The sequence below is a fragment of the Populus euphratica genome, unplaced genomic scaffold (assembly GCF_000495115.2).
Source record: "Populus euphratica unplaced genomic scaffold, PopEup_1.0 scaffold1746.1, whole genome shotgun sequence".
NCBI classification, from domain to species: domain Eukaryota; kingdom Viridiplantae; phylum Streptophyta; class Magnoliopsida; order Malpighiales; family Salicaceae; genus Populus; species Populus euphratica.
Window position 1 is genome coordinate 4,413 of NW_011501580.1, and position 21,939 is coordinate 26,351.

The 21,939-nt window shown below is 37.0% G+C and overlaps 2 protein-coding genes and 1 pseudogene across 2 annotated transcripts; 2 read left to right on the top strand and 1 right to left on the bottom strand.

Annotated features, from left to right (window-relative positions):
• Nucleotides 1–364: 364 nt before the first annotated feature.
• LOC105118111 (probable WRKY transcription factor 48) lies at nucleotides 365–2,216 on the top strand. Its single transcript, XM_011015973.1, has 3 exons — nucleotides 365–992; nucleotides 1,232–1,375; nucleotides 1,559–2,216. The coding sequence occupies exons 1-3, from the start codon at nucleotides 421–423 to the stop codon at nucleotides 1,950–1,952; spliced, it is 1,110 nt and encodes a 369-aa protein (XP_011014275.1). The 5' UTR covers nucleotides 365–420; the 3' UTR covers nucleotides 1,953–2,216.
• Nucleotides 2,217–7,563: 5,347 nt separating this feature from the next.
• Nucleotides 7,564–9,647, top strand: LOC105118113 (peroxidase 40-like; annotated as a pseudogene).
• LOC105118112 (flowering time control protein FCA-like) lies at nucleotides 9,234–20,249 on the bottom strand. The gene is made up of 17 exons (XM_011015974.1): nucleotides 19,635–20,249; nucleotides 19,168–19,256; nucleotides 18,832–18,910; nucleotides 15,150–15,232; nucleotides 15,019–15,070; nucleotides 14,658–14,725; nucleotides 14,345–14,411; nucleotides 13,918–13,997; nucleotides 13,760–13,827; nucleotides 13,596–13,655; nucleotides 13,330–13,492; nucleotides 12,285–12,830; nucleotides 11,589–11,765; nucleotides 11,311–11,505; nucleotides 10,167–10,229; nucleotides 10,046–10,091; nucleotides 9,234–9,611 (listed from the first exon to the last, which is right to left on the bottom strand). The coding sequence occupies exons 1-17, from the start codon at nucleotides 20,098–20,100 to the stop codon at nucleotides 9,604–9,606; spliced, it is 2,310 nt and encodes a 769-aa protein (XP_011014276.1). The 5' UTR covers nucleotides 20,101–20,249; the 3' UTR covers nucleotides 9,234–9,603.
• Nucleotides 20,250–21,939: the final 1,690 nt, after the last annotated feature.

The window sequence follows — 21,939 nt, forward strand, 5'->3', positions numbered from 1 at the left end:
CACAGGTAATCAGATGTCAACTTCACATGAAATTAAAAAAAGTTAAATTGTCGTCCTTTTTTTAAAAAAAAAAACAAAAGTAAGGAAGGGAGCCGCAGCCGCGAGAGAGAGAGAGAGAGATAAAACGAATGGGAAGAGAGATCACCTGCACACGAACTATCTAAAACTTTTGCTCTAGTTCAAAATCCACGTGTACGCAAAAAGTCTATATCCACGCAACCGGTGAAACCAGTGGACCCGATTGCGGTCCAGCAGCAGTAAATGCCAAACAGCGTCCGCGGACCAGCACACAAAATTACCGGCAAGTGACGGTCACCACAACAATGGGAAACCTCAATAAACTAAGCTGTTAAACACGCCGAGAAGAAAGTCCATTCTCACACACTCACAATGCTTTTATTTTATTTTTAATTTTTGAGAATGAATGAAATGAAGGAGAATAATAATATTAGTAGCGTGTGCACAAATTCCATGGAGAAAAGAGAAGGGAAGAAAGAGCTAACAAGAACAACAATATTAAAGACAGAGAATTTCACTATGGCAAATTCTTCCTTCATTACACCACCAGCAACAACAAGTGATATTGATCAGATGCTCAGTGTTTTTGCCTTATCAACAACAGCAACACCACCACCACCACCACTAAATAGCATCTTTGACATGATGCCATGTGATATTATTGGTGGTGATCAAAAGGCTGGGTCTTTAGGATTTATAGATTTGCTTGATATCAACCAAGATTTTGGTACCGCTGCTTCTTTATTCGATTGGTTTGCTCAAAATCCGATTGTGGGGTCTCAGCAGCAACAAACTTTCGTCCCATCACCGGCATCAACTCTACCGGAAACATCAGAGGTTTTGAATAACCCAGCAACTCCAAATTCATCAGCTTCTATCTCTTCCTCTTCGAATGAAGCAGGAAACGATGCCTTCCAACAAGTTAAAACTGGAGATCAAGAAGAAAAGCACGATCACGACAAGACCAAGAAACAGTAATTTTCTCTTTTCATTTTGCACTATTATATAATATTAGTATTGTTTTTTTGCTTTATTATCTTGTTTGTTACTGTGAGTTTCTTGTTTTAGACTGAAATATGAAAGAAAGGAGTGGTGGGTGATCTGCTGAGAGGAAAATGAAATAAAAGAAGTGTTTTTTTACCTGTTCTGTTTTGTGCAATTTTATGGGTTTTTTTTCAAGTACTGAAAGTGTAGTAATGTGTTGTTGGTTCAGGTTGAAACCGAAAAAGAAGAACCAAAAAAGGCAAAGAGAGCCGAGATTTGCTTTCATGACAAAGAGTGAAGTCGATCACCTAGATGACGGGTTTAGGTGGAGGAAGTACGGCCAAAAAGCTGTGAAAAACAGCCCCTATCCAAGGTATATCATTAGAATCCCATCTTGGTCTTCTTTATGACAGCAATGATCTCTTCTGAAGGATGAGGATACACAAAATCTTGTAACTTGTGTAGCAAGAAGTAGCATATATGCAACCCCCCTCTTTTTGGGTGGTGATGATGATACATACACAAAAAGTTTGTTAATTTATTGCTTTTCTTGCAGGAGTTATTATCGTTGCACTAGTGCAGGATGTGGTGTGAAGAAGAGAGTGGAGAGATCATCTGATGATTCATCTATAGTTGTTACAACATACGAAGGTCAACACATACATCCAAGCCCAATAACTCCTAGAGGAAGTGTTGGAATTTTGGCCGACTCAACTGGTTTTGGTGCTGCAACATCATCTTTTGTTATTCCACAAACTCAGTATCAACAACATGCCTACATGTATAGCTCATCACCTTCTTTGAACATTACCACAAGTAATACTAGTTTTAGTCCCACCTTTTCTTTTCACCAGAGAAGGTCGGATAGTCCATCTTCTTTGCTTAGAGACCATGGCCTTCTTCAGGATATTGTGCCCTCCCAGATGAGGAAGGAGCCTAAAGAGGAGTAGAAATATTTCCTATTAGATATCGGTATGTATTTGATCTCTAACTTACTTGTGGGGTTCTGTATTTGTAGAAGATCCCAGTTTACATTCTTCATGATACAGAACTTTATTGATGTTGGAAAATGACTACCCTTGTAGCTTTTGCGGGAGAAGACTAGTTAATCTCTTGATTTCTTTTGTTGTATTCTTTGTATCCAGAGATTATTACATTACGGAGATGTTGGGTGTTGTGTCATCGTTGTTCTTTTAAGCTATTCAATCTCCTTATATTCTTCCAGCACTCGCTAATTCTTATTTTCATACCTCCTCTTCTGATTTGATTGGTTCATTTGCATTGATATTAGGAAAGGCTATATCATTAATACTGTCAGGAAAACTAGGGTTATGGTTTTTAACATTTAACGAAGATGGTTTGAGCTTTTTTTTCATAACACTTTTGTCTGTATTAAATCCTAGGCTTCTTGTGAAATGAGAAACCGAGGATGAACTTGGGAACTTGATATACGTACGGGGTGCCCTATAAGGATAAAGATGGACAGTTTGTGAAAATTATGTGTACAGAGTTTATTGCATAACATGCATGGGACGGGTGCAAAGTGTAGCAACTTGACAGTCGACACCAATAGTACTCTTTGATGAGTTAATTATAACCATTTCCCCCCTCAAGTTATATACAGATGGAAATGAGTCATTGACTGGTAACGTGTACATATTTTGGCAAGGGAATGGTCTGTGTGTGGTTCTTGATTATTGAAGGGATGGTGAAAGATTTTGGTAGGGATATATAGGTTGCTTTAAGCATTGTCGAAGATGCACTCTTGGCTTCCATATTTAGAAGAACTTTTGGGGTTGTGAAGTCTTGTCCATGATGCACTGTCTTCGCTAGCTAGGAGTGTGTGGATGGATTTCATATGCATGCCATGCTTCAATTACTACTTACAGCCATACATGATTCAGTAGCGGCCTTCTTTTATAGATATCGATGGGTGTAGGAGAAATTAATAGAATTGGTTGAAAGGCCATCTTCAACTTTTATATAAATCATCTCTTAGCTTTATATATATGATCCGATGCTTTAGAAATCACATAGGAAACATGCTAAGCATAGCCCCCACTAGCATATGTATATATACACTCCGCATTTATCACCTATTCATGTGTACACTAACGAAACTTGAATGTATATTTTCGGGTCCGAAACTTGAATTCAACATGTGAGCATGCACCAAGAAGATTGCATGTATGTAAGAAAATACATGCACGGCTAAAATTAGGTTCATATATCGCTTATTAATATAATGTTGTTCGAGAAAAAAGAAATTTGCTTATGACGCGCTTTTGCAGTTGTTTATTATAAGTTAGTGGAGAAAATATTCAAATCTCGTGCGTTCCAAAATGCCATTGCTTCTTGATATTAGTAGCTGGACGTATATTGTTGAAAACTTGTAAAAGTAAGGATAAGGTGCTGTAGTCGCGTAATGATTATTTTCCTAAAATGTCCAGTCACCCTTAATTTCTTGATTAAGCCCTTGCTTAGTCTTCTGAAGATTTCAAATAAGCAACAGCTTTCAATTCCACGAAAAATGTAGCCGAAACAATCTATGATGTGAATAAAATAAAAATCCTCATACCTAAGTATATATTTCAATAATATGATAGAAAAAATTACACGCTGACTATTTATATAAAGATTTAAAACCTGCCTAACAAAAGAAAAATCTAAAGTTGAGTAGAAAAAATAATTAAAATTAGAAATCAACTACAAAAATAACAAAAAGCAACAATTTCTAAGTCAGGTTTTTTATAGAATTGATTATATAGAATTATCTGGTAAAATGTTAAAATGATCCAACAAACAAATTTAAAATTAAAGATGTTCTTATAATTAGGCTTTAACATATATAAAGTTGTACGTTTTTTTAATGAGCTTAAACTTATCTACTTGGTACAAAAACATATTCGCAACTCGTTACACAACCAACCTACGAACATCTAATTCTTAATTATTATTTTTTGTTTGCCAAGATATTTCTTAATTTTTGAATATCAGGATGTAGAAACACTTGGAAAGGCTGCATCCATGCATTCACATCATACCTACAGATCATCCCCGCGCGCGACTATAGAGGTTTTAGGTTCCACCGTGGAGCTAGAAATAGCGTGGGCCATAGTGGCATGCCGGGATGAATCGGTGTGATCTAGAAATTGAGTGAAAGCTTTTCCATCAATTTTTAGGAAAGTTTTTGGAAGCATGATATCATGGTATGAACACAGGAAGGTTACAAGGAAATAATTTATGATCGAACAATGAACATGATAAAGATTCTCACAATTTTGTCCACCTTGCTGTAGCAGTGAATATTCTTTAAATGACAGGATGGAGTGTATTTGCCTTTAAGCATCTTTAGAAAGTGGAAGAGATGGAAAATCGCACCCCTCTTGATTGTTCTCAGAAAAGAGAATTGGAAGGTGAGAATTGTCCTGCGTGATTAACACCCCAAACTTTCTAGTTAGCCACTGATCATGAACGTTTCATTTCAAGTTGCTATACTCTTTCTTAACAACACAGGAACTTTTCATTCCTTAACAGTTCACGTGAATGATCATCTAGAAGTCAATTGCACAACACATTTAAAAGGTTTGTTTCGAAGGTGTTTTGGATCATTGAAATAATGGACTGATTTCAACATCCCATACACGTACGCATACATAATTACCATGAATGAGTGGCATGTGCGTACATACATGCCTCGCTAGTTCTAATTAAACATGAAAGCGTGAATTTATTCTTCTGGGACAAGCAAAAATAGTGTTGGGGATAATCTAGCCGTCAATATATAGAAATTTTATGTTCAGATCTTGAAAAGAGTGCGATAGGAAGGCACTGAAAGAATTAGGATAACATTTTGAATAACTCAAAATTCCTCGAATCACCCTTTTGAAAAGATATTAATTATGAAATGTAAAAAAGGAAAGACAAAATTCTCTGGTGGAATCTTGTCCAAGAAGATACATATAATTGTGCACTTCTTATGCCCAAAGAGGTGACCATTCTATATCAATGATTAATCAATCAAACAACTATGGTTGCATAGGCATGGTCCGCATGTGCTTACGAGTCTTTAGATGGAGGAGGTGGGACGTGGAAAGAACTAGCCTTTTTTTTCAACCCTATTCGTTTTGGATTCATCTTAGAGGAACTGGATATTCCTTTCTCTCCAATGATTTCCTAACCTAGCTTAAACAATGGCTGGTTTACTTCTGCGAGAGAAGTTAGTTTGCCCTTTTCTTTTCTTTTTTTGTTTAAAAGCACAAGTTTGGATCGAAGAGAGGACGAGTTACAGGCACTTGATTGATGGCATGGCCTTGTTTTTTGTCGTAGCAATCCAGCCCTTTTTTGAAAGGAGGCCTAGTTTCTTATTGATACAGAGCCCAGTACTCAAGAAATGGATTGTTCGAGAGGCCCGATTAATGGGCCCTCCCAGCTCGTAACACAAGGGCCTATATTGGAACATCTCTCTCCGAAGAAAATCATGGGCCTTCTTGAGAGTCCAGTCCATTCGCCTTTCTGTATGGCTCGGGCTATGGATCATCTTGCCGAAGGAAGAACCACTTGCTAATGTAACCACAAGAAACAAAACATGAACGGGAAGTCGAGCAGTAAAATTTTAGATTTCTATTAACAAAAGAGATACCAAATATACCTTACTTGTGACAGATTTAACATTGTTTCATCTTAGTTCTTCCCTATGTTCATTAATTCTCTTTTTCAGTGGCCATCTGACATTGTTGACAGATTGTTTCAAGAAGTGCCGGAGGGTTAATTCTATTTTGTTGTTTTATGCAGACTCCGGCGACCCTCAGATTGTTGATGCATCATTAATTTCAATTCTTAGGATTTATATTCGAACAACATAAGTTTTTGAACAACGTAAGTAAAGAACTCAACAATCATTTTACATGGACATGACAGCGCTCAAAAAATGACTCAAACCTAATCACAGTAGAGTAATTAATCATCGTGTGAATGAAGATCGACGGCATAACTTTATAAGGCATACCATTTACTATTATGGTAGAAAATATACTGAGACAAAATAGTCATTCTATTCAATATTCATAATACAAGATTTGTAGCACTTTTATTATTTTTCATTAGGGGAAATTTGCAAGGCTAAAAGGTGTTGAGGGGAATATAGTGGTTTTTTTTTAAAAAAAATTGTTTTATTAAGAAATACATCAAAATAATATATATTCTTTATTTTTTATAAATAATTTTAGGCATCTGATGATCCAAAAATATATTAAAAAAATTCAAAATTTCAGGAAACATAATTTCAACCCCTATTGCTACCTAATGGATAAGCATTAACAGAGACTATTACTTACTAGCACATTAAATTTTTTTATCTTTTAAATATTTGAAGTTAGATATTATATTTGTTTTAATATCTTGAATATAATTCATGAAAAAGAATGAAATGTAAACAAAAACTTGAATAATCTACGTGCAATGCCATTGCATGTCTCAAACTAGTGTGTGTACGCGCGCGCATGTGTGGTGTCCACTAGTCAGGGAGAGCATTCCTTGGTTCGGTTGGTTTTGACCCAAAAAATCAACCACATTGAAATTTACAAATGTGGAGAGAATACAAGAAGAAAAGCAGGAGAATTGAGGGAGCGCACAAGAGAGAAAGGAGACAGAGAGATAGATGGGCTGGCAGATGACCTGAGCAAGCTTTGTAGCATGAGAACCAACTCTACATAGTCGTTTCAAGCCTGCTAAGCATGCATGGTTTCTGAGATCAATTAGAATTCTATTTCAGAGATTGATCCTCTCTTGCCAGGGTCAATAATGCATGTACTCAGAGCATTGATCCTTGTCTTGAGAAAATGGATTTAGCATGTTAGATGAGATTTCTACTTCCGTTGTTTTTTCTACTCTCCTTTTGCTATCTCCATAGCATATCAAATTTACTGCCTTTGCTGGCTGTCATTCATGCGATAAACAAATTCCGGCCCCGAACAGAGCATGAAAAAGATTTTCTCAATTTTTTTCTCCATGCTCCCCCGACTCTTGATTGTTCTTATAAAAGAGATGCTGAAAGCAGGGAGCCTTAGCACAAAGTATTAGAAATTTTCCTTTTCAATGAAATGCAAATATCATATTTTTAACGATCACATTACAAGACATCTAAAAACCTGCCTATCGAACACATTTTAAAATACATTTCAGAAAACTGATTCAAAGAAGTAATAAAAATCTGTCTTAGCCTTGCACACATTTCAGAAAATACCTGCAGGTTATACTATCAATGGCCTGAATTCATGGTTTCTATCAGCAACACTAGAGATCCTTTTTTGCTCTTAGTTTTGATGACAGATTAAAAAGATGTGTGGGCTGTAAGCCTAGAAGACACCACTTAAACAAGGATCTGCATCTGTTGAGTTCATGAATGGAAACAATGCAACCCCTCAACGGAAACAGAACCTTCCAAGCTTCAGTGGTTTCTGACAAGCTACTGGGCCCCTTTCTCTCAACATACTTGGGAAATTTTCAATGTACCATCTCAACTCTGAGAGAAACATTCGGTAAAAAGAAAAATTGAAGCATATGGGATTAGGGTACTGCACGCTCATCATGTACTATGAACTTGACTGCTTCCAAGTCTTGACAGCGTCGTCCAGTAACCACTAACCACCCTTTGGTACAATACATGAAACTACTTCATCTCTCTTTTTTTCGCAGCAATTTCTATTCAAGTGAACTGAAGCTATTAACCCCGGCACCATTTCATATACGTTCACACAAGCTAGTGTAACATGGATATGAGCTTACCTTTTTTGTTTTATGATGCTTATTAAGCTTGTAGTTGAGTTGGCAAAGCACCAACCACTTTGAACAAAACATGTGTGGATGATATTGGTGGGCTATTGCAGTTTGACGTGTTCAAAGAATCCTGCCCAGAGGCAGACCCTTATATCTTGGGTTGAAAGTGCAATCTCCGAGGAACCAAGAACGGCAGCTTCCATGCTTCATCTTCCCTTCCATGATTGCTTTGTTAATGTAAGTCAAAGTTTAATTTTATGGACTTCACATATTGTTTATCTTTATGAAAGCTTTTATTGCAATAGCAATGGCCATGATACAAATTGTGTTGCAGGGATTGGGCGCTTCAGTGTTGCTAGCTGAGACTGAGAACTTTGTGAGTGAAAAAAGCTGGACCATTTAACTTGAACTCGTTAAATCTGATCTGGCATCTGTTTGTCCTGAAACGGTTTCTTGTGCTGATATTCTCGCAGTTGTTGCCACTGATTCTGTTCATCTTGCGTGTTGCATTTATGCCACTCTTCACGTTAAAAGAATATCTCACTTTCTTTAAATGGTTTGAACTAACCTGAATTCTACTTAATCTGCAGTCTGGTGGACCAAATTAGGAAGTCCAGATGGGAGGAAGGACAGCTTGAGTGCTAGCAAGGCAGCAGCGACTGGGAATATACGTGCTCCAAATTCTAGTGTATCAACTCGTAGCGGTTAATTTTCAGAATGTCGGCATCATACTGAATGATATGGTCGCCCTCTCAGGTAACATGTTTCCTATCCTAATGCATGTCAGGACACTCCTGCCACCTGAAAACCACGGTCTAATTTTGATTCGGCAGGTGCGCACACAATAGGAAAAGCTAGATGCTCAACTTTTAGCTCTCGATTCCTGTGCCCTGGTAACTACGTTGGCCGTGATGTTAATGTGGACTTCGTTCAATCGCTACAGCAACTATGCTCATAAACTGTTGACAGCAACACGACAGCTGCAGATCTTGACGTAGTGACCCCGGCTACATTCGACAATCTTCTCTCAATAAAGGGATTCCTTCCGTCTGACCAGTTCTTTGTAATAGAAGATGATCGCACACGTGAGATTGCAGAATCCTACGTGGAGGATCCATTATTATTCTGAGTTCAAGAATTCCATGATGAAAATGGGTGGCTTAAGGCCGCTTAAAGGTGACAGGCGAAATATGCGTGAATTGTAGGACAGTCGACTAATCTTTCTTTCGATTACTGCTAGCAAGATGACAAGCCATATGCTGATAACCTGGCTCAATTTAGAAGCTTTATCCATAATCCATGAGGTTTATATAAACGTTCGAGCGTGTTAAAAAAAGCACTCGAAAATTATAGTTTTATAATGTCCAAAAACGGTTAAGCACCACTTCCGATTTTCTTTTCTGCTGTGAATCTAGTATAACCCAACACTAATAAAATAAAACTGGCAAATAAACAGTACAACGCCTAGTGAATAGTACTATTATTATTCATCAGCATCACTTGCCATCTCGGATCCTCAAGTGGGGCCAAATATGGGGTTCATGTGGTTACAAGTGAATATTGGATCATAGGTAGCAACTGATATGTTATATGCAAGTCATTACCCCGTGCACTGATGGCACATACGCATTTGCATACAGCAACTGTTGAACAGTACATCGCCACAGCTAGTAAAGATTAAGCTGGAAAAACTGTTCAATAAACATCTCATTTAGCATTTAAAGCTCATAGCAGTTGGTGCCGCTCCTGTCGGATTGCCAGTGCTCTCACTTGGCATTTCAAGTAGCTGTAACTTTGCCCATGTGCTGCCTCATATTCCTCTCTTCAAGTTCCTGGAGAAGAACGCAACACAACATGAGTAAGAGCACGACGGAACAGAGAATTAAAAACTCCCAAACTGTCTTCCAAAGCACATTTAAGGGTGTCTATGCCATCTTCCAAAACAATTTACCACATCATGAGACTTGAATTGTCAGTCTCGTAAAAAAACAAAAAAAAATCCAATTCTACTCCCCAAAGCAACCCAATGTCCCATGATCATGACCCACTGATAATGTTATCTTGGCAGTTTGCACACAAGTGCAATGCTGCAGGTGCTTTCATTCAGTTTCATCCAAAAGGGCACCTTGCAAGGACGAGTTCCTAATTTTGATGTTCAGGCATAATTTTCTACGTCTCCTTTGCACTAATTCCTATTTGTCTTGAGAAACTTTGGATGAAAAGAAAACCATCCCAGAGTAAAATAAAAATAGAAAATTATCAGAACCTGCTGGCTTATTCCTCCACATCCAATCCTGAGCAACTGGACGCCCCTGCAGCAGACAATGACCTTAGGAATGATCTATTATTACAGAAAAGATCCAAGGACATGGAAAAACACAAGGTACCTGGAAGCGTGTCGAATCGTTGACTGAACTAGCTGCTGCAGGTAATTGTGTATAACCATGTTCCTGCAAAGTCAAAAGGAGATCCAAAAGGCAGATGACAAAAAACTCCTAACAGGAAAAAGATAAACATGCAAAAGTTGTGTTCACATGCATATTTCCTTCCATTTAAATCTCCAGTGAAAAAACAGATAGCAGAGCATTTTCCACAGTTTTAATGAAGTTAAATTCTACAATGTGCCAGTGCAACAGGCATGGACTTGCATTCCATACAAGATACAAGATATTATAGGTTTAAAACTAAAAATTATGCAGTTGCATGGTGTGAAGACACCAATAGTTTCAGATTAAGGCTTGGTTGTTATTGTTTGTTTTAACAAGGGAGAAAATCAAACATATAAAAAGGTCTCCAATTTCAAGACTTCTCGAGCAATTGTGGATAGCATGAAAAGCACATCCACCTAATGCAGAGCGCCATCTGCAACATTCCAATCAAAGCAAACTCCAGGGAATATACCAGATTTCATACATGTAGGATACATTGATTTTTTGACAAGGGAACCAACAAAGATGGACAGGCTCAACCAAAAAAGTGCACCAGGGGCAATCTTTTTCATACAATGCAATCTACAAACGATCCAAAACTACACCAATCATTCCCTGGATTAACAGACAGGCCAGATTTCTTTGGACAAGAAGACCTCTGGTGGGTGACAATGCTGTCAATTATCATTGGGAATTCATATGAGTTTATGTAATACATTTACATTCTTCCATTTAAAATTTCTATGCAGTTATTATCTTACCACCTGCAAAATATGCAACTTGACAGAATGTAATGGTATGTGGAATGGCCAGGCAAAGACTGAGGCTTAATTTGCTAAAACAGCCATACAACAACTAATGGAAAAATCAGTAATCAAAAGTAAGTACCCACAAAAGGAGGCTTTTGAGGCATTCTCATTTTAAGACAGGCATTACTGTGACACATTAACAAATAACAAAATCCTTTCTGATGACTGGTAATTATCTGAGCATATCTTGTTGACCCCTAACTTCAGTAGTGGCATACTGGAAGTTCATGATATGGAGTTAGCGAGGGTATATGATATGCACTACAATTTGGAACAACAATATAAACACTAACCATAGAAGAAAAGGAAGGCTGTGGCTGCTGTTGCTGGTGGCGAAACTGTGTTTGAAGATGCACCTGTTGGGTTTGTGGCACTTGCTGGGTGGGCAAAACTTGGGGATTTGTCTGTGGTTGAGGCAGTTGAACTGGAGGTTTTTGGTGCAGTTGCTGCTGTTGCTCGAATAATTTCAATTCTTCAGGCTTCTCCCACTGTCCAGTCACAGGGAAATATTAACAGCTAATTAAAACAATTAAGTGCCAACAACAGAGCATATCAACGATCAGTTGCTTACTCGGCTTTCATGAGTTACACCGTTATAATAGTACTTGAATCCCTCAGGGGATGTATGCTCAGTCCAATTACATTTTAAAGGAGCAACAGTCTGACTCAAAACACCTGCAGTAGGAGCAGAAGTAGATGGAGGCAAATCTACAGGAAGTGGAGTGCTGGCAACTGCTTGTGGAGGCCACTGAGAATGTGAAGGCAGGCAGTGTTTTCAGCATATAATCATAATACCACAAGTTTAACAAGCAAAAGGAAGTACAACAGCAAACACAGGATTGAGAGAAAATAGTATAATTTCTTAGATGGGCAAATTAGTGCAGCATCCTAACATGAGAAACTGGAATTTGGGTTTTCAAGAAGTGAAAGGTGCCCCACAAAAAGACAAGTGGTATAAATGTATGTAAAATATAATGGGCACTAACAGGTCAGGCAGATAAAAAATTATCCAACGCCAACACCCAGCAACACTTTCAAGTTCAAGTTTACTTGTGATCAGAACTACTTTTCCAGCAACCAAAATAATGTTTCCAGCTTTAGATAGCAGTTTTAACCAATGATGTCAAGCAAATGATCTACAGCTGTATGCAAATTAAACCTTGCAGCCCAATACATGACTTTTACCAAAATTTGAAGAGAAGGGAGTAATGAATCTAGGAATTCCCGACCACTACACAGCTCTTTACCCTCTAAAAGCTTATCGTACCTGCTGTTTTGGAGCCTGGGGACTCTGTTGCAGTGTGCTCTGGTTTGATGGTTGCATCATCTGCAACTGTTGCTGCAGCTGGGAAAAAGCCTGTTGAGATGACTGAAAGCTTGCTTGCAGGGTTTGAGTCTGTTGTGACAGCATCTGAGCTAACTGAGAAGGGGACTGCTGGAGAGGCTGAAGTAGTTGCTGCTGAATAGGTGCAGGCAATTGCTGTTGATTTATTGCTACAGACATGGGGTGGGGGGCTTGTAGTGCTACATTTGATGAGATGCCCTGCTGGATCTCAGTTTGAGAAGTAGGCAACTGTCTTCCAAAGCCAATCATATGCTGTGATGGCAGTGCTTGACTGAAGGGTGTTTGACCAGTAGTAAGCGAACTCTGTAGCTGACTGACATGAGAAGTCTGTGTCTGAGGATAGGAAGATGCAGCTTGAGCATGTAGTTGAAGGGAAGGTGGCAAGTGCTGAGGCGATTGAAGTGGTTTCTGCAGAGGTGATATTTGCTGGCTAGCAGGGGGGAGATGCTGCAGCGACTGGTTAACAGTCTGAAAAATATAACATGTAGACAATATTTGTTAGTCTAGGATGACAATGAGAAGCACATGCAAGCATCAATAAGTGTCTTCACGTGCCCATGATGCAGCAGGAGAAACTGTCAGTCTTCAAAGTTCTGTAAGAATAGAAGTAAGGGTCTGGGGTCTGAATTGCTAAAGCTAGCAACAAGAAACATATGCTTAGAATTAAACTAAGGAAACTAGTGCGCAACAAAGGAGACAAGTTTCTCATAAGAAGATATTCAATATACCATGCAATCAAAGATTATACATGTCAAGAAAAAGACTGCCAACTCTATGAATCTCTAAGTGGGATATGTGACAAGGAAAGGGGTATTTTATCAAAAGTGAACATGATCAGGTGATCAATATACCATCCAATAAAAAAATTGTTTTGTAAGTAAAAGATACAGTCAAAACAAAAATTAATCATGGGTAAGAGAAAATGCTAAAGAGTTTCAACGTATCAGATAACTGCAAATAGTCTTACCTGGTTTAAAGGCATTGCTAAGTCACCAGACCTAGGAGGCAACTGATTCCCAAAACCATGAACACCAGCATTGGAGGAAGGACCCATATTCTGGGGACTCATTGGAAGCCAAGCATTAGGCGGAATATGGTCACCCATAGGATCCCCTAAATTTGGTGGTGGTCTAACAAAAGTGAGCATGAAAGCAATGTTGTCAAAAAAATAGATAAATAGAGAAGAAGCTGAAGTGACAGTTTATTTTACCAGAATGTTAAGTGAAAATTTACCTAAGCCCTGAAGCTTGAAATCTTGGGCCGACACCTGGACTACCAAATGCAGGACCACCTCTGGGGAAAAAAAAGCCTCCAACATTTATTTTGTGAATTTCATTCAAAATGTAACAAGAAATGTACAAGTAATCCAGAGTGAAAGATGATGACAGCTGAAAAACCTTGAGTCTCCTCCGGGCCTGGGCCTCTTAGGATCTGCAAACCGGACAGTTAATGGTTGCTCACAACCCTGAACAGTTCAGAAAATTGAAGTAAAAAGGTGACACTTAATATTATATTCAGTAAACCTAACATCATAAAAGCAGCAACCACTCCTTACTCTCATTGTATATATTCCGTTAAGACCATTAATAGCTGCCAATGCCATGTCTCTATGGGAGTATTTAACAAAACCACAACCTTCAGAATGATTCAACAGGAGAATCAGCAGTCGAAAGTTAGAAACATGATGGTATTAGCTTCACATAGTTAAGAACATAAAGAAAAGGAAGTGCCATGAAGAATGCACTGAGGAGAAGCATCAACCCTGCACGCTGTCACATAAAATGTTGGCCAATTGTTTACTGTGATATATACTGATAATACCATCCATCCCTTATTGTTATGTAGATAATTTAGAAAAAGAACAATAACAATCTAATTTGCTCCACAAATACCTAGAAAAAAATAAGCGGCATCTAAGTTGAAAAGAAAATGAATTCAAATACAGGAATATTATGTTTCTTAAATAAGAGTTAAGGGCACACCACGACTCTGCTTCATTTCATCACGCATAAGGTAAACATCTTCAACCCGACCATATGGTGTAAAAATCTGAACAAAGAAACACTTATTATTATACACATGCCTAGAAAGAAAAAAGTAAACTGAATAAACGATATTCATATATGCATCGAACTATGAGGGAATGGTATAGAAGGTATATCCACTCATCAGATAAACCAACAAAAAGTTAAATATTCACTAGAAGAGAATAAAGCATTCATTAAGAAGGAGAGAGGAAGGCAAGCTGTCAGAAGAATAACAAAACAATAAACAACCAAAAGACATGTGACATACTTCCTCAACTTCCTTTTCTGTAGCCTGTTTGTTCAGTGAACCAACAAACAACTTGTACTCAACTGCACCTACCATACAAAGGAAAAAATCAGCGAAGGAAATTAGAAATAAAAACATATTTGCATGTGTTCTGTCCTATTAAAAACAAGTTTTAACTGTTCAAGGAACACAGCACCTAAAAGAGCATTTGCAAATGGAAAATATTTGATCCAAGATAGTAATGAAGAACAAGAAATGTCCATTTTATAAAAGTTTTGAGAAGTTAGCAAACCTAAGAATGTTTCAGAGAGCAGATTCAACATGTAAGAAACAGATCAAACTTCAGAAACTTGGAAATCTCAGTTAAGTCATTGACAATTACCAAGGCGCTCTCGTTCTCCATCAGCATATCTAACTTGGATAGGACCCACACCCTGGAAAACAAATGTTTAACATGTGAAACTGCTATAATGGTCCACATGATTGGAAACCAAGCAAAGGAACATAACTAACCCCAGGCAGAGTTCGTTGATTGTGCAAAGCTCTGATGGCCCTATCAGCTTCTTCTGAGGTTGCATATTTTATAAAACAACAGCCTGCATGAGTGAAATGTTTTTAACCTGATTTTCATGGTTACTTACACCTTCAAACGGTGGTGTATATGTCATTAAATCAAAATGCAAAAAACACATGCCAGCACTCTTATGCATTAAACCACTGCATGTCAACATGCAGATTATTGTTAGGAAAAAAGAGTGCTCCGATACTCAACTAGAGCATTGCAGCTTTAGATCCATAAATATAATTAGCTGTTATTATTAGAAGTCATGAGCTCTTAGGACTAATTGAATGATTCTAATCTAAAGGGGTTTGAAAAAGCATGAAGAAACCTGAAGGCACACTTGGGTAAAAATCATAAAAAATGGGAAAGTGGATGTAACAGATGTTCTTCCCGCATTCTTTTGCAGCACTCATGGCATAAAGAATGTCAATCATGAAGTAGTCCACAATGTTCTCTCAAACAATATAATTTGCTTAAAGACTAACAACAAATAAACCAAACAGAGAGCATATGTGGGAAATCATCAGGTCTTAGGCCAAAGGTCTCACATGTAGCCATTTCATTGGTCAACATAATGCGACAAAAAAGTAGAGTACTGATAAAGGAGTTTAGAAATAACAACCATAATAGAAAACAGCAACATGGCAGTAATAGCATGACCAAAACCATATAAATCAACAACTTATGCACAAGCCAAATAGTGTTTGATGATCACTTAAAATCATGTTTGTCAACAAAAAAAAGGAACATAAGATCTCCCCTGCACTCCAGCATAAAAGGTCTGTGGCACTGGTAGTCAAACATGCACCAAGTAAAATGACATCCAAAGCGCGTTCTCCATTTTGGTCTCAAAATCTTACAACTCAGTGAGCCTCTGCATACATAGGGCCCCAATCTAGAACAGACAAATGTACCTCCTCCAAAATAAAGATGAAAAATGTACCATGGAATCAATAGTGTTCTTCATTTGGCTCTTTTTGTGCAAATAATAAGCTAGTGTAGAGCATAACCATGAGACTTCTAAACATACAGCACATCCAGACTCCTATCGCAGCCTGTCTGCTAAGAACTCAAATGTCACAGACATGCACATTCAAATTCCCTGCTGCAGTAAAATTAATAGATAACTTATAACAGATAAAACCTTTCTCGGCTTCATATTTTTTTTAATCAAACACAACCAGGTTCATCTAGAAAGAAGCCATCTGTCTTAGCTACATTATCAAGTCATCTTGGAGACAGGGTAAAATATGGATCGTCGCACATAACAGGGAGAATGGCACAACCAAAATGAAACAGAAACAGGAAAGGTAATATAGGATACACCAATATAAAAGAAAAGGATTGATGAGCTGTCGCCACTAGACAAGACAACCTTCAAAGTGTTCAGCCAAAACTCTTTGAAACATTCACAAAGTACAACACACAATACAGACTGAGAGCAAAAGGCCATTGTTTGATCACAAATGCTAGCAATGGCTGCTGCAAGAGGGTTCTTGCGTGATGTTTGAAACAATTCAAATGATAAAGCAATAAATTTTATACAAACTCTCTCACCATGCTGCAAGGTCAATTTTGCAAAATTTGAGGAGCAGTGCATCAATTAGGACTAAGACTCCTATGTGACCACCTTACAGGTGGCAGTAGTGGTGCACCACTTCAACCATAATGATCAACTAAGTTTGTAGCATCAACTTTCAAACAATTTTGATATATAAAAAAAAAAATGAAGTGAAATAGCACCGGAGAGATCGACACTAATATGCCTCACTGTAAATGGACCCTGATCTGTTATTTAAACTATCTACCTGATTCTATTTAGGAATATATAACCAGGAATTCATCATGAACCTCTCCTGCTTAGCCACTAGAGCACGATTAAAAAAAAAAAAAAACTAATACAAAACCCCTGACACAATAATATACAGCTAAGAAATTATTGCAGTCATGTGTCACCAAACTGCCATTTGATTGAGTTCTACAAACCTGGCACATACCTAGTAAAAAACAATTAAAAATGAACATTTAGTACCTAATAAGAAACACAACAACAAAAAATATTAAGAGCAGAATGCTATAGAGCACATCATCCACAATTGCCACACCATGACCATCACAATCTCATTCAAATGCAACTACGTAAATAATGAAATGATTTCTATTAACCAAATCAATGCAGGTCACCACATAATGAAATTGAATATGAAATTATAACTAATCACAAGCTGCTAGCAACCACCAAGCACAAACCTTAATAATTAAACAAAACCAAAGCACTGGAAGAAAAATCCTTACTTATCAATATTGCGCTCTACCTCACAAGCATGGTTAGAACAGCAAGACTAGGAAATGGTCCCCAAATTTAAACATTCAATTTTTTAGACCCTTGGTTACATGAAATCAAGGAATTGGCTTTTGATAAATAGACCATGGAAACAACAACATGCACACACTTCAAACCAAGCCATAAGCATACAAACCAAAGGGATAAACATCATACATGCCTGCCACAACATTAGTAAGACAAACCAAAGGGATACACAACATACACGCCTGCCACAACATTAGTAAGTGCGTTGTCTTGTTAAGTATAACTGTTAAGTTCTAATGGAACACAAATAGGCGCCAAACCATGAGTAACACGCGTCTTACTACCACAACCCAACTACAAAAATAAGCTCCATGTTATATTCAACCAACAATCAAACAAAAAGCTTCCCAAGATATGTCCACATAACGAAGCTTTAACATCCATCTCACAAGCAATAGGCTTATATTTCTTAAAAAACACATCACATGTTAATTTTCAAGATACTACTGCAACTGTTGGCACATCCATGTTCAAAAAAACAGAACTAAGCCAGAAACCTCGAAGTACAGCATAAGGCAACATTCACATTACATTCAGACAATATTCATCTTATATCCATCATCTCATATCATAGAGAGGGGAAATAATCAGACGATCACCATAGACAATATTCATCCCATAAGAAATGGCCTATCCCTCATATTTCCAGAGTAGCTTTGGAGTTTGGAGGGATGCATAACCGACAACCACAGCTCATTTAAGTAACCAACCACATCCAACTACCAATCCAACTGCTAACCATCTCATTTGACAGTGCAAAAAATGATATCAACAACATTCAAATTGGACAGCTCCCAGTTTGCCAAGAAAAAAACCATAAAAAATCCTTAAGATTATATCATGTTTAACACCATTAGGAGAGTAACAATTAAATATTTTCTGGTGTCACTGTGAACAAAAGATGTCCTTATAAACATCCTGACATAAAAATGCTACAGTATGGTAATAGACATCCACATTACAGAACACTCATTGGGTAATACTCTCACTGCAGCAGCCACTATGACGAGAGGAGGATCTAATCATCTTCAAGTTCCAAACTGCTATAGAAAACTGTTTTTTAGTGGGTTTGCATGTGCTGTCTTCATGTTTTGACAGGACGAAGACAAAAAAGGGGACCAAAACCAACAAGCCCGAAACTTGTTGCAAAAATAAACTGAGATGAAAGATGAGAATACTTTGCTCCCATCAGCCTCTTAGAGACCTGAAACAAGATACATAGGAATCACAATTACTTCATTTAAAAATAGCAGTTTACATACCTTGTTGCTGTCCTGTTCTCTTGTCTTTGATCAATGCAACTTCTATCACGTTTCCATGTTCTTCAAACAAGGGGCGAATCTGGCATCGAATCAGTAAAACTACATTAAGATGGCACAAACATGATACTATAAAGTAAAAATTTCTTGCCTGATAAAGTTGAAGATAACCAACCGTGAAAAGACACAAATCAGCATCGTTTACGGTAAGACACTAGCCACAACAAAAAAGTGGAGAGTACTTGTGCACAGATACATGTATAAGAGGTATCAAGTGCTTTCTTCAGGGTTCAGTGTAAGTCTAATTATAATATTTCATGCATCAACTAAATGACTTACATCCATTTCAGTTGCTGTCCTTGGAACAGAACCCACAAAGAGCTTTGCAAAAGCAAAACCACTACGACCACCACCACCATCAAACCTATCTGCAAAATACAAATTCATTAACATCTGAACAAGAAAAGACAAAAAAACACATAATTTAACTTTAATGGCATGATTAGCACAAAATAAGAGCAATCAGATTAATTTAAATTGCCATTCAATTCCACCAAAACTACACGAATAAACACCCAATTCCCAAATTAAGAAAAACAATAATTAAATTACCATTCAATTCCCACTAAAACTAGACATCTAAAACCCAATCCCCAAATTAAACAACGAAATTGAGTTAAATTCCTTTTCAACTTCATAATGAAACCACGCAAACAAAACACAGATCTCCGAATTAAACACATATCAATTACCAAAACAGAAATTAAGAGAAAAATGTTTCAATTTTAAACTAAACAAAACTTTACCAGGCGAGCTTCCGTGAAACCCTCGTTTGCGCCCGGAAATATTCTGAGGTGGCAGGGACATCGGAGGCGGCAATTGATAATTAGGCACAAACCCCCCACCTGCACCCCCCATCGGCCTAAACCCCCCATCACCACCACCACCCATGGGCCGGAATCCACCATCTCCACCTACACCACCACCCGGAGGACTATCAAACGAGCGCCTTCCCCCTCCACCGCCTTGGTAATTATTAGGGCTACGGCGATTGTAATTGCTGTAATTGTTGCTGTTGTCGTTATCAGAATAGCGGTTTATAGGATTGTCGGAGAAGCGGGAAGGGGCGTCGGAGAAGCGGGAGGGACGGCGGTTAGGGTAAGAGGAATCTTGGTTGTCGATGGTGTTGTTATAGCTGCTGGTGTTGTAGCTGTAGTTGTCGTTGTCGTTGTCGCTGTCGCTGTAGCGTTCTCCTCCCCTGTGTCTGTTCATTGATAATTTAGAGGGAAAAAACCCTAATTTTGACAAACCCTAATTCAGTGACTTGTGATTTTGTTGAAAGACGGGGGGAAAGATTTAGGGAGGGAAAGGGAAATATGAGAGTGACAAAACTGGACTGAAGAATTTTTCTTTTAGGGGTGGAGAAATTTCGTTTTGGTTTATAAGACAACCATGACTTATGGTAAACAATCATTATGGTCCCTCGAGTATCGGTATGCAGTCTGGTCAGCCCTTTTTTATGTAAAACAAATGCCGATGAGTCACAAGCTCTGAGAAAGTTAATGCAATTGGCCGCCACGAAAAAAAATGGTATTTAGAAAATAAATAATTATTAATAGCACTAAATGTCCTTATTCATTGCAGAGACTTGAAAAATAAAATAAAGATAACTCTTTGGTTGTAGGAAAATTGTTTGGTATTTCATTTGTCATTTAATTTAAATGACAAATTATTTATTGTCTATCTTTACGTTTACATTTATACAGTAGAAAGAAAACAAAAGAGATAAAGTGTGTATTTAGTATTGTAATGGAGTGTAATTTTTAAAAGTTTTTTTAAATTGAAACAAATAAAAATAATATTTTTTTATTTTTTACATTAATACATCAAAATTATTTTAAAATAAATAAAAATTATGCATCAAACACATATTTATTTTATATTAAAACATTCTATTTTCACAAACTTACTAATGTTCTTGCAGTGATAATGAAAATATATTTTTTTGAACATATCCTAGTTTAAAACCCTAGTTTCGAGTTTTAACTGAGTTACCGAATCATCTAGATTAATTTTTAAAAAATCAAAACAATATTATTTTAATAAAAAATAAAAAATTAATGAGTTGTAACTGGGTTTTGATTAAACCATCCTAGGTTTTTTTTCTATTTTTTTTAAAATTCGATCTCGGATCAATCTACTTGTCAGGTTAGATTTCAAAACTATAAATGAGAGTGTAAGGTTATCAATTAATTTCCTTTATAATAATAATTGAAAAAAAAGCCAGCAATATTGCTAGAAAATGTATTTTATTTTTCTCTTTAAAATGATATCAATAACTATATATTAAAAACTATTGCTTATATTCACCATGAATAATAAATGATGAAATTTGAAATTATAATTTTATATAATTCATGTAAAGAGTTAAATGCTAAAATTTTTAATTTCAATGTTTAAGCTTATTGTCCGGTCTAAAGAATTTTAAACTATCTGGAAGTTTGACAATTATTGATTTTAAAATATTTTTTATTTTAAAAATTATTTTTGATATTAATATATTAAAACAATATAAAATATAAAATATAAAATAATAAAAATTAAAAATTAAAAATTAAAAATAATTTTTTAAAACATAAATCAATCATATCACGCCAACAATCAAAAGGCATGAGTTAGATGAAGGACTTATTCATCGTAAATGAGAAGTAGAAAGTTCGAGATCCAGGGGTTATTTTGACCCATCGTTAAGACTCGAGAAAGCTACAAATGATTTTCTGATCCAATGATTACAAACGGCTCTGCATGTCTTTGGGCTGAGCTTTGTTCGAGAGCCTGGGTTCGAAATGGATATTTTTGTGGGTTCACTTACTTTAACTTGGATCATGGTGCGGTTTCATGTTACAATGGGCTTTAGGGTTGCGTTTCTAGTCCAGGAAAGATCGAAGTAGAGACAGAAACTTCGCCTATATTATTTTTTTTCCAGCTCCTGCGTGTGCGTGTTTCTTTATCAAATTTCCAGTCTAGACAGAAACTTTCTTCCAAGAGCAGAAGAAATTTAAAGATTTTCTTTTCCAACTGAATTCTTTCTAGTTGCTGCGTGATTGAACA

Coding starts and splice junctions, on each gene's coding strand:
- LOC105118111 (XM_011015973.1), top strand. CDS start 421: ATGAATGAAATGAAGGAGAATAATAATATTAGTAGCGTGTGCACAAAT. Junction 993..1,231: donor CACGACAAGACCAAGAAACA/GTAATTTTCTCT, acceptor TTGTTGGTTCAG/GTTGAAACCGAAAAAGAAGA. Junction 1,376..1,558: donor AAAAACAGCCCCTATCCAAG/GTATATCATTAG, acceptor CTTTTCTTGCAG/GAGTTATTATCGTTGCACTA.
- LOC105118112 (XM_011015974.1), bottom strand. CDS start 20,100: ATGAACAGACACAGGGGAGGAGAACGCTACAGCGACAGCGACAACGAC. Junction 15,233..18,831: donor GAGAACAGGACAGCAACAAG/GTATGTAAACTG, acceptor TCACTCATGCAG/GCTGTTGTTTTATAAAATAT. Junction 14,726..15,018: donor TGGAGAACGAGAGCGCCTTG/GTAATTGTCAAT, acceptor TTTGTATGGTAG/GTGCAGTTGAGTACAAGTTG.